Here is a 12483-nt window from a genome sequence, read left to right as displayed (position 1 = left end):
CTGGTCCTCAAGATATGCTGGGGGCTCACTGGTGGCTTGGGTGTCACTGAACCTCTCCTTCACATGGAACACATTGGGGCATGCATTAAAGAGAGTGGGTCGTCGCCGCTCTGTAATGTTTGTGTGGAACGTGCTAATTGTCAGTGGCCTGTGAACATTACCTAGGCATACATTTCCAACAATGACCCACCCCAGGTCTAACTTCTGTGCGTAAGGCAGGTTGTGAGGGCCATTCACCTGTTTGCGGACTTTGTGCACTCTGATAATGTCCCGTCCTAAGAGAAGCATGATAGGGGCTTGCGGATCAATGTCTGGGATGAGGTGTGCAACTGCAGGAGCGATCTGTTGGTTCACCTCCGCAGACTTTTGTGCATTTGTTGGTGACCTGAGACTGCGCTGAAGCTTCATCTCCCTCCCCGCCGTGCTCAGAAGCAGGGCCAGCTTCCTGCTGCCAGGGCGCGGGACCAGGGTGGAGCGCGGTGTTGTGCCTGTTGCTTTTACATTCGAAACACTGGACATTGAGTTTGCAGTTCTTTGCTATGTGAGACGAGGAAGACAGGCATTTAAAGCACACATTGTTTTCTTTGAGGAGTGTTTTGCGCTCGTCAATGGGCTTCTCTCTGAACGCCCGGCACTTCCGTAGAGGGTGTGGCTTTTTATGTAACAAACACAGTTTTTCGCTGCCGTCAGGTTTTGTTGGAGACTCACCCGTGTCAAATGTGGCTCTGGGTGATACCTCTGTTTGTGGACGGAGACCTCCCGTTGCCTGTTCGGCTTCCACGCTATCCTCTCTGTCCTGGGGGCTATGTCTGTATTGGTGCTGAGGCTAAAGCTTGGATCATTGGCAATACGAGCCTGCTGGATGACAAAATCGACAAAGAAGCAAAAGGGAGGATAGTTCACCTGGTTTTGATGCTTGTATGCTGCACCAGCTACCACCCACTTTTCCTGTAGACGAAACGGGAGTTTCTGTACGATCGGGTTGACACCTCTTGCTGTGTCAAGGAAAGCCAGGCCTGGTAAGTCCCCTTCAGCCTTAGCGGCCTGCAGTTCCATTAGTAGATCACCCAGCTTTGTCAGTTTAGGTCCATCTCGGTTTATTATTTTTGGAAAACTGTCAATGCGTTTGAACAGAGCATTTTCTACTGCTTCAGCTGAGCCATACGTAAGGTCTAGTCTTTCCCATGCCATGGCCAGTCCTGCTTCTGGCCGATTAACATGTATTGCTCTTATCTGCTCAATATGTTCTGCTGACTCCTTTCCAAGCCACTTTAACAGAAGATCCATCTCCTCACTCGGCTCCAGGTTAAGGCCTCTGACGGCAGTCAAAAAGGAACACTTCCATGCTCTGTAATTTTGAGGTTTGTCATTGAATTGAAGCAGGCCTGTAGCCACAAGCTCACGGCGAGCTAGATACCTGACAAAGTCATTTACGTGTGAGCCACCATCATTTATGTATGAGCTGCAGTCATAGAAATCTGTCCGTATTGCATGTTGTGCGGGAGGAGGCTGCATGTCGTGATTTTGTTTTCTAAAGTGGTGTGTAGGAGAAGCATGCTCACCACTGGACTTGATGTGAGATAGACGAACGTCTTCAGGAGTCCTGTTAAATGGCTTGTGACTGCCCTCGTATGTGCTGATGTAAGGCTGCTGTGAGGTGAGATGATGAGAAGCAGTATTGTTCTGTTGCGGATAGAAGGGACTGGATTCAGGCTTTAGTGGTGGAGGTGACACGTTGTGGTTAGTGACCGACTCTCTCTTTGCTGATGCGTCACTGTTTTCACATGACTTAAGTTCTGAATCCCTTTCTTTTAGTTGATCAAGCACATACTGCTTTGTTCGTTGTGAGGCTTCTAAAGGAACAGAGTCTTTGTTCAGGTCACAACTATGTTTCTCACTCTTTACATCAGCAGCTGCTTCAAATGCCTCTGCTTCAGCAATGGCTGCTGCAGTCTCTTTTTTATGTTTCAGCATTTCTATAGACACTTCCAACTTAGCTTGTTGTAGCCTCAGATTTGCTTCCTCTTCAGCATAGCATAGGCGTGCCTTTGCTGCCTCAGCCTTCGCTCTTGCTCTGACTGCTGCAGACCCCACTGATGATGAACTGGATCTCACTGAACAACATGCTTGCGAGCGTGTCCTTATTGATGCACTGTATGGGTTCTCTTGTGCTGCTATATTTCCATGCAGACTCTGTTCTGCAGCCTGTAGCTCTGTGGCGTGCGTAGCTGCAGTAGCGCTTGGCTGTAGAGTATGGTCCGTTGACCGTCCCCTGGATGCGTGAGAAGACATGTTTGGCTAGCTTCCAACTTGGTCTCTTTCACCTCGCTTGCTTGATAGACGTTGTTTTACTGTGCCGTCCTCGATATGTCTACTTTATATCTTGACAGCCAGCTAAACTTTTTCCCAACCCCATGACTCTGAAGCCTGATTTAATTCCACAGGTTTAATGGAGTTACAGGGAAAATAGTAAAACTGCAACACACAAAAAAGCAATGACAAATTACTCATAAATAAAAGCAAATTGCACAATAACTGTCGTTTTCCCGTTTGTACTCATTTTAAAACTAAAAAGAGATACATATGAAAATACTAAACAAAGTACTAAAATAAATACTGACGTGAATTACATTCACGATATTATAACATCTTTACCGTGCAGCTCGTTAACAAATAAACACATGAGAGCTAGCGTATACGTAATTCACGCACTTTCAAAACATCCTCAGATTACACTTTACACACGTAAATTATCATCAAAAACAACATAATACTTCCGGAATAATCTCACAAAACAAATGATACATACCAACGATGCTACGTCAAAGATGAGAAGAGGAAAGATACGAAAGAAGCACCGTGAATGTAACGCACTAGAGGAAAACTGCGGGAACGCAAATGAAAGCATGAGAAATTACTTATCAACTACGGATCACGCAATAGGACAAAAAGAACAGCGCGATCTTAAAATGACCATGGTTCATGACCTAAATATAAACAAAAGGAAAGGCATATTCCTAGAACATTTTAGAATGAAGAAATGTTGACTAAAGGAAGCATGTTTATATTCTGAAACTTAACTATGCTTATTTATATTTTTCTTGTTTATATTCTTATTGTTAAGAACAGAACAATAATACAATACTATGTATAGTATATTAATAGACAGTGCAGGTCTATAGATTATAAATGTGACTGATGTTATGACTGATGTTATAATGGTAATAATTTCTATTAGATAGGCACTTTTACTGCTTCTGCTCTATCTTTCTATTTCTCTCTTGCCGATTTAAAAAGCTTAATCCACTCATTTTTTCAGATTTAAAAGTCTACTTGCTGTCCCGGTGACAGACTTTACATTGCTTTGCTCGTTCAGTGCAATTGGCTTTACATTAGCATTGCTTTTTGCTACAATCTCTGTCCAAACTTAATATGGATATGGTTTCAGAAAAGATAAGGTTTATTAATAATAAGATAATTAAAAAAATGTGAGAAAGCAAATGCAGCGCGTGGTCGTAACAAGAACCATCGCCATAGAAACCGGAGGCACGCTGAAACTGCACTTGAGCTTTAGCGCGGTAGCGCTCATGGCCGTTTTCCGATCGACTCGGGTTATAAACACAACATTAATCAGACTTGGGACCCAAAGTAATTAAACTAGGACCTAACCGGACCCGACAGACCATTAAAAATATAAACCCGGAACCATACGGTAACGGGTCCCGTGCCTCAGTGAAGAAAGACCTCTGCTCAAGTTCAGAAACATGGAAGACACTGCGCTTGCGTCGCGTCCCACCTAATTCATTGAGAAACAGCTGAGCACGCAAACGCACACTGATAAGGAGAGACACGACGTGCTTTCACACAAAATGAAGCTAATGTTTTGATGCGGCTCAGAGCACGTTATAAAACGTATTCTTAAAATCCACATTTCTGTTTTAATAAATGCTCATAGTAAATCATAGCATATTGTCTAAAACATTAGGTAGCACATTTGCGACCCATTTAAAAATTAGGGTCGCAACGGCAGTTCAAAAGGTCGCATATGCGACCATTTTGGTCGCAGTGTAGCTCCCTGTAATATCCCTCCTTGAAAAAGTCTCCTTTGGTAGTGAAAACAACACAAACTGAAAACACAGCGTGATATGATGTTTACACACTAACTAGCTGTGAGCAGGTCATAGTTTTCGTTTCTCCCGCGGGCAAGGCTGTAGGCCGAGATTATTATCTTGTGTGACTTGGAAGCGTTTGTGTGACGTGGAAAAAGTCAGGCAGGAGATCCAATCTGTATAACGACTCGTTTCAGCGATTCAGAGTTGACTCCCTTCTTTAGAAGCGAATAACTTTATTAATCGTGCACTTTTTGGTTAAACTACTTTGCACATTGTTTACATTGATGGACAGCTACATGACACACTGCAATACAGGTCAGTTTCGATTTTGGATCTGTGTGGCGCTTTAATGCTTCAATTCACGATTTGCACATCTAGTGTCAATCGGCTGTTTAATTTCTGTGTATTTGCCCCTTGTAAGCAAATGCATGTTATAGTCTGCGTTGATATCTATTATGGGGTAAAATATTTTGGCTAATAAAAAATCACAAAAATAAAATACCCACATTTATCAATCCTGCATAATAATTTATGTTTCCAAGTACATGAATGTGAATGTCTTTTTTTTTTAACCAGCCCTCTTCTTTGTTGTAATATAATAACGCATTTTAACACTGCTTTTATACCGGACAATTGAACCCATTCAAATAATTCTGTCTACATTGTATGTGGTGCAAACCCATTACACCAGGTTTAGATGCATTGTAATAGATTTGGTTATCTTTTGTATTGTTGCACCGGTCCGGTGTAGAAACAGGTTAACACAAACAGTAATTTTATAGTCAATATCGTCACGGCTGTGATTCGGTTATAAGTATGGAGCTGCGGGTAAAAGTCCATGTACAGGAAACTAAGGCGGTGTGATTTCACACTGGTATCCTCTCTTTCAGGAATATCTTCGGCAACCGAGTGTATCAAATAACAAGCAGGCGTCCCGTAAGTTTCAGAAAGAGCTTTTGCTGGCACACTGCAATCTGCTGAGACTCACGCTGGGAGTGAAGAACAGTCAGGAGAGCGCTGATGCTCTCTGCATGTAAGTTACTCATAAAGAAATGTCGATTGCAACATTACACTAACTAATGTTGACAGAAGTAAAAAAGCTTAAGACCTTATTTAAAACACCTCAGAAGACCATCTGATGCTTTTCAATCATTAGACCAACTATGAGGCTACCAAAATAAAACCTACAAATATGAAATGTAAAGTCCCATCTTTGTGTTTGCAGTTTTGATCGTGAAATGCAGTCTTTGAAGAATACGGCCACAAACACTGTGGATGAGCTGTCAGAGGTGTTCACAGAGATGAGAGCTCACTTGTACCTGTACGCTGGGACCCTGCTGATGAAGATGTTTCATGAAAAACTGCTGCAGTGGAGGGGCGTGCGCAATCTAGCAGCGTTGTGTTATCTCATTTCCTGTCAGGTACACCGGAGTATTTGGCTTTATTCTTTCTCCCCTTTATTCTTCCAAATTAATTCAATTTTATTTATAAATGAAAATATGAAGGCATTTGGCCACAGTCCCTAATTTACCATCTCTGCTTCAGGCTCCAAGACCCAAAACGAAGGGTTTTAAAAGTGACCATGAGACCCATCATCCTTTGGAGTTGTTAGCCTCTGATCGTCAAAGCCAGGCGGGTCACATGCTGTTGAATTTAAGCCAGGACACTGCACATCTTGTGAATGAAGTAATAAAAATGTTCAGGAATAAGAGCTGGCAGAACGATCTCCTCGAGAAGCTCTTCGGTTCACTGGCACAGGAACACCTGTCTTTTATCAGCAACGATGATATTCACAACATCAGCGCACAGGTGCCGGGCATCACAGATCTTCAAAAGTGGGACAATGGTAATATAATGAGAGTTTAGTGTTTATGCTCAGTAAACAGTTGTGTTGTGTGATGGTGAATGAGCAGAGCTTTTGTTGTTGTAGATTCAGTGTTGTTGCACGGCGGGGCTCTTCAGCACCTGACATGGCTGGGCCTGCAGTGGGCTCTGATGGGTCACAGGGTGTCTCTGCAGGACTGGATCAAACCACTGTTTCCACGTCTTACACTTGAGACCTCCAAACTGGACATCAACACCCCCGAATCTCTTTGTCTGCTGGACCTGGAGGTATGCACTTGCTTTTGAGATCAAAAACATTATTTCCTACATTCGTACTTGCTCTTTTTGCAAATGATTCATTAAGTGCAAATCAAATTGACACATTTGTTCCAAAATGACTCAATTGGTGCAGTACAAGCTAAATCCATTTTTTTCTCGTCAGGAGTATAATATGTATGCAATGTAGTATGCTAGTATCTTGTATATCGTTATGTAGCTTGCTATGCAATTATAATTACAAGCTTTAACTCTTTCACCGGCAGCATTTAAAAAAAAAGTTGCCAGCCAGCGCCAGCGTTTTTCATGATTTTCACCAAAGTTTAATGCCTTCCAGAAAATGTTCTTCTTTAAATAAATAAACATACAATATACCAAATGAAAGAACAGACCCTCTGCTTTCAAAAAAAAAAAAAACGTTTCATCCTACCTTAAGTGGTTCTTTTGTAATCAGCTTTTGAATATGGGTAGGTTTCTGCAAAAACACCACATTTTGAGCAAAAAGCAGAGATAATTCCATTTTTGTGACGGACTTTTCATAGAGATCCCATTCAGAGCGATCTTTATAACAGACACGGACATGCAGCCGCTTGCCATAGGGCAATACTTCCGAGTTTTAAAAGTTGCGGAAGGGCGCCACCTGGTGGATAATAGCGGTATTGCGGAAAGACAGAAAATATCGTCATTGGCGGGGAAGCCTTTTCTCTTAATTGACGAGATATCTCGTCAATGGCGGGGAAAGAGTTAATATACATTTTTCTGTCTAACTCTCTTGGGTAACATTAAATTACCTACTACCAGTGTTGGGGGTAACGCATTACGAGTAACGTGCATTACACAATAATATTTCTTTTCTGAAGTAACGAGTAAAGTAACGCATTACTTTTTAAATGTACACAATTCACATTAATATTTGAGTTACTTTTTTAAAATAGTAATGCAAGTTACTTTTTTATTTAATTAATTAGATAAAAAATGTACTGAATTAAACAAAACGTAGTCACATTATCAGTGTTTCCCATAGATCTGAAATTTACTTGTGGTGGTAGCTGGTGAAAAGGGCAATCATTATTATCCACCGACAAAAAATGGTCTACTATACATGTGACAAAGAACTAATAATGTGTGACACAACACAATACTTTGATTTATAAAACATTAATATTAATTTCACATTATAGTTCATTAATCTAACCACCCCAAACTTTCTTTGCCATAAACAAAGCTGACACTGTTTGTCAAAGCACCACGAAAACACTTAATGTTTTTGCACTGATATATGAAGTAATTTGATGACCCCTTTTATCAAACTCAATATATACAATACTATGTATAGCCTATTAATAGACAGTGCAGGTCTATAGATTATAAATGTGACTGATGTTATAATGGTAATAATTTATATTAGACACTTTTACTGCTTCTGCTTTCTATTTCTCTTTTGCCGATTAAAAAAAGCTTAATCCACTAATTATTTCAGATTTAAAAGTCTACTTGCTGTCCCGATGACAGACTTTACATTACAGCTTTGCGTTTTTTATATCCTGAGTCAGCTAGAGCTTTGCTCGTTCAGCACTGCTTTTTGCTACTATCTCTGTGCAAACTGTTTAGATTTTAGTAAAGATATGGTCTATTAATAATAAGATTATAAAAAAATGGGATAAAGAAAATGAAGCTGCGCATGGTCTGAAACAGCACTCGAGCTTTAGCGCGGTAGCGCTCGCGGCCGTTCTCCGATGGACTCGGGTGACCATTTAAAATATAAACCCGGAACCGTACGGGTCCCGCGTCCTCAGTGAAGAAAGACCTCTAATGGTAAAACTCTGCTCAAGTTCAGAAACATGAAAGGATACAATGTGACACTGAGCTTGCTTCGCGTCGCACCCAAATTCATTGAGAAACAGAAAAGACAGCACGTGAACGGACACTCAACCGGAGAGACACAACGTGCTTGCACGCAAAATGAAGCCAACTTGGATGCTATAAGCAAATGCGACCATTTTGGTCGCAGTGTAGTTCCCTGGCTGCTCCGTATGTGCTGCTGTTGATCCAGTTTGCCGTGCTGGATGTATGATGAGTTTATGACGCGTACATCATCTTCACGGTCACCCGACCCCCACCTCTCTCTTTCTCTCTCGCTTTCTCTTTCTCTCTCAACACCTCTCTCTCTCTCTCTCTCTCTCTCTCTCTCTCTCTCTCTCTCTCTCTCTCTCTCTCTCTCTCTCTCGTTCTCTCTCTCTCTCTCTCTCTCTCTCTCTCTCTCTCTCTCTCGTTCTCTCTCTCAACAAAACACGGGTCATCCAGTCGAGTTCAGAAAATACGGATATTCGTAAAGTGATTTTTTTTTTCCTGGGCAGGTCGCAATTTACCTGGGCGCAGCGCCCAAGTAGAGCCTATGTATGGGAAACACTGCATTATGCACTCTATACGTACATCCCTGTGTGGGAACAGTTTGAGTAAAAATACTGAGATGGCAGGCCAGCGCTCAACATCTTTGTGTTGAAATATGCAATTTCTGAATGCAGAACTTTTCAGTCTTAAAAAAACACCTGCAAAGCCTGAAAGAGTTCAAGCTTCAGGCGAGAAAAAGTAAGGCAAAGTAATGTAAGCATAACTAGGGGTGTGCCGGTTTCAGAATTGGTGATGACGGTTATGACGTGAGTCAAATGTGACGGTTCGTCACATAACCGTCGGTAGGGGGCGTTTTGCTCGTTTAAATGCTCGTGGATTGACGGGAAAGTGTCATTTTACCATAAAATCATGAATGTGATGCCAAGTGTGTTATAAACAGTAATAACTTTGAACAATTTAACAGAAAGCAATGAAATATTTAAAACAACACACTGTTGCCAGAAGACTGCGCTGTCACTCTCTGCCCAGCATAAATTAATCCTCTATCATCTATCTTAATAATCTTCAGAGAAACAGATTTGTGCATTGGGCTTTTTATGTCTGTAATTGTGTCTATATATCTGTCATTACACGGACCAGAACAGCACGAAAACAATGTGGATTAAAAGTGTATAGAAGAGGTTTTGCTCATAAATGCAGGTAAAAGAAAGAAATGTGAACTTGAGATTGTTATTAAACGCAGCCGGTGTAAAAGCACAATGGCCATGCGCAGCAAACGCTCTCCGCAGACGCGCTGCACAGTGCTCACCCGGCGTTTGAATAAACTAGACACTGATTAGCTACTTGCTCTACGTTTCTTTAAAATTAACAGCAAGACAACTAGCAGTGAATGTGCGTTCAAGAGAGTTAGTAGATTAGCATGGGAGGATTTGAACTTGAAAAGCGGAGTGTACTGACGCCTTTCTGCGGTTAAAACAACATTCCTTCTCATGGTCATTCATGTTTATTTGATGCTATAAATTAACTAGAAGGAAGAGATGATTTGAAAGGTGTGACTTTGTTTAATATGTTAAATCTCAAAAGTAACCGAAAAGTAACCTGGTCTGTCCTGTATGTCAGCGCGTTGCCAGTGTCTGCCCCGCTTTGTATTTTTCACTGCATGAGAACGTGAGGGGGCGTGTAACACAGACTGTTAACAGTTGTTTTTAATTAGTATTTAAACATTCTTTATGATACAAAATATTTTAACACGGTTTTGGCGGTTATAGAGTTCTAATGACGGTGTTCAACTATAACCGTCGGTCTCACGGTTATATAATGACCATCACACCCCTAAGCATAACTTTCCATGAAAAGTAACTAAGTAACGCAATTAGTTACTTTTCTTGGGAGTAACTTAATATTGTAATCCATTACTTTTAAAAGTAACTTTCCCCAACACTGCCTACTACCATTCAAAAGTTTTAGGGTCACTTTCTCTTAGGCTATTTATTAATATATTTTCACATATTATTAAAATAATAATAATTCCTTTATTTATAAATGTATAAATAATTCCACATTTATATAGCGCTTTTCTAAATACTCAAAGCGCTTTACATATGAACGGGGGAATCTCCTCAACCACCACCACCAATGTGCAGCATCCACCTGGATGATGTGATGGCAGCCATAACGCCCACCACACACCAGCTTATTAGTGGAGAGGAGAGAGAGTGATATAGCCAATTAGTATATATGGGGATGATTAGTAGGCCAATGGGCAAGTTTGGCCAGGGTGCCGGGGCACACCCCTACTCTTTTCGAAGGACATCCTGGGATTTTTAATGACCACAGAGAGTCAGGACCTCGGTTTAATGTCTCATCTGAAGGATGGTGCTTATTTTGACAGTATAGTGTCCCCATCACTATACTGGGGTGTTAGGACCCACACAGACCACAGGGTGAGCACCCCCTGCTGGTCTCACTAACACCACTACTAGCAGCAACCTGGTTTTCCCAGGAGGTCTCCCATCCAAGTACTGACCAGACTCAACTTCAGTGGGCAAGCTGTCTTGGGCGTGGTGAGCTTAAACCTGCTTACGTCACGAGTCATTTATTAGACCCAATACCCAATAGGAAAATTCAACTGCAGTAGCCACCGTTCAACCTGAAGAGGCCAGCACTCAGACGTTTTTACACCATACATTGCAGTATTGAAACACTTTATATCCAATGAAAGTCAATATAGTGATTGCTTAAATCCATTCAAGAATAACCTGGAAACATTTTGGAAATTTAAGATTGAACCTTAAAGATGAATTAACCCAGAAAGTTTCGGAAATGCTAGTTTTGATCAGCCGATTTTGCGATCAGACAAGTCCAGGGAATGCTCGCTTAGGGCTCCCAAAACAAAATGCATCTCCACCCTACTCGTCGGGCTATCTTGACTAGTATTATATTACACTTTATATAATTCAATTCAATTATCCTGCGGTAGTAACTCCTTCATTTTTTCATACGTTATCAGAAAGAATTGGTAAAGCTAATCTTTCTTTTATAAATCTGATTAAACTAAAGACTCTTCAGAGATATAAAGGATGTCATACTACTCTAAAGGTACTCCAGATTAACATCAGAAATGCAAAAAAACAGAGTGTGTTATGTGAGATTTAAAAGTGATATAGATTGCATGTGCAGTGAAGAGAATTGCAAAAAAATATGGGCTCCGTGCCCATATTTTTCTGATCAGAAAAATTATCCAATCTGTATCTGGAAAAACATTGTATGTGACCCATTGAACCACTATTAAATGGTGAGTATATCCAGTGTGGAGATGAGCAGAAACAGTTGGCTTGCATGGAAAATTAATCCAAATTTTTTTTGTCTGTTAAACACACAGCATCAAAAAGAGCAGAGCAAACATTGTGGTCGGTGGTCCTGTAGGCTTTGTATTGGCAAAATTTTGCCCGTGGTGAAAACTAATTGTGCTTTGCCCTCAACGTCGAGTGGCGTTTTCTTATCTGTGACTTCAGTTAATATTTCAAATCTTGTATTTCAGAAAACAGTTTGTCTTCGTCCTTGTAGCCTTTTTAACTTTTTCCCGCCATTGACGAGATATCTTGTCAATCTGCAGTACCGCTATTATCCACCAGGTGGCGCTCTTCCGCAACTTATAGTATTGCCCTAGGGCAAACAGCTGTATGTCCGTGCATGTTTTAAAGATCGCTCTGCATCTAATCTCCATCAAAATTGTATCAATGAAAGGCTAAAAATAGCGCTAAATACGAAAAGACGTAAAACATTGTGTTCAGTACCTCAGATTAGATAAATGGTCGGAGAGAAGGCGGTCTCCTGTGGTTGTTCGAGCACATTCAACCCATAGACTGCAGTTCAATCTATTGTTTTATTTCAGCAGTCATCATAAGTAACATGAAATAAAAATATGTTTCCACACCCCAAACTTATACGACGCTGGCGCATCCTCCAACTGCGGGCAGACTTCCTTTTCTCTCCCACTTGCCATTTCTACACGTAACATAAAATGCAGTACTTAAAGCGTAACTAAACCCCTGGTCAGAGCCTGACTCCGCCCACTGGCAATATTTGAAAAATGCAAGAAAAGTGGGAAGATCCCAACGGAGATAGAGGGGACGAACTAAGCTCGTATCAAGTGTGTGGTGAGATCGTAACAAGGGCGTGGTGAGCTTAAACCTGCTTACGTCACGAGTCATTTTTTGGACCCAATACCCAATAGGAAAATTCAACTGCAGTAGCCACCGTTCAACCTGAAGAGGGCAGCACTCAGACGTTTTTACACCATATATTGCAGTATTGAAACACTTTATATCCAAATGGCAAAAAACTTACTAAAATCAATGAACAGCACTAATAAAGCATCATTCTTACAGATCATTAACTAAAAAAAGTTGGTTTAGGG

At 41.1% G+C, this 12483-nt stretch overlaps 1 protein-coding gene across 7 annotated transcripts in view; it reads left to right on the top strand.

Annotated features, from left to right (window-relative positions):
- The window catches only part of ranbp2 (RAN binding protein 2), a 92469-nt gene that overhangs the window by 9921 nt on the left and 70065 nt on the right, over window positions 1-12483 (top strand). For all 7 annotated transcript variants that reach the window (XM_065293097.1, XM_065293101.1, XM_065293106.1 and 4 more), the window contains exons 6-9: window positions 5003-5145; window positions 5338-5533; window positions 5658-5958; window positions 6043-6224. In XM_065293097.1, the coding sequence (XP_065149169.1) occupies window positions 5003-5145; window positions 5338-5533; window positions 5658-5958; window positions 6043-6224 (822 nt within the window). The remainder of the gene's footprint in view (window positions 1-5002; window positions 5146-5337; window positions 5534-5657; window positions 5959-6042; window positions 6225-12483) is intronic.

This window comes from Paramisgurnus dabryanus, chromosome 15 (assembly GCF_030506205.2).
Source record: "Paramisgurnus dabryanus chromosome 15, PD_genome_1.1, whole genome shotgun sequence".
In the NCBI taxonomy this organism is placed as follows: Eukaryota; Metazoa; Chordata; class Actinopteri; order Cypriniformes; family Cobitidae; genus Paramisgurnus; species Paramisgurnus dabryanus.
The sequence above is the reverse complement of the archived record's forward strand: the minus strand, read 5'-3'. Positions and strand labels throughout refer to the sequence as shown.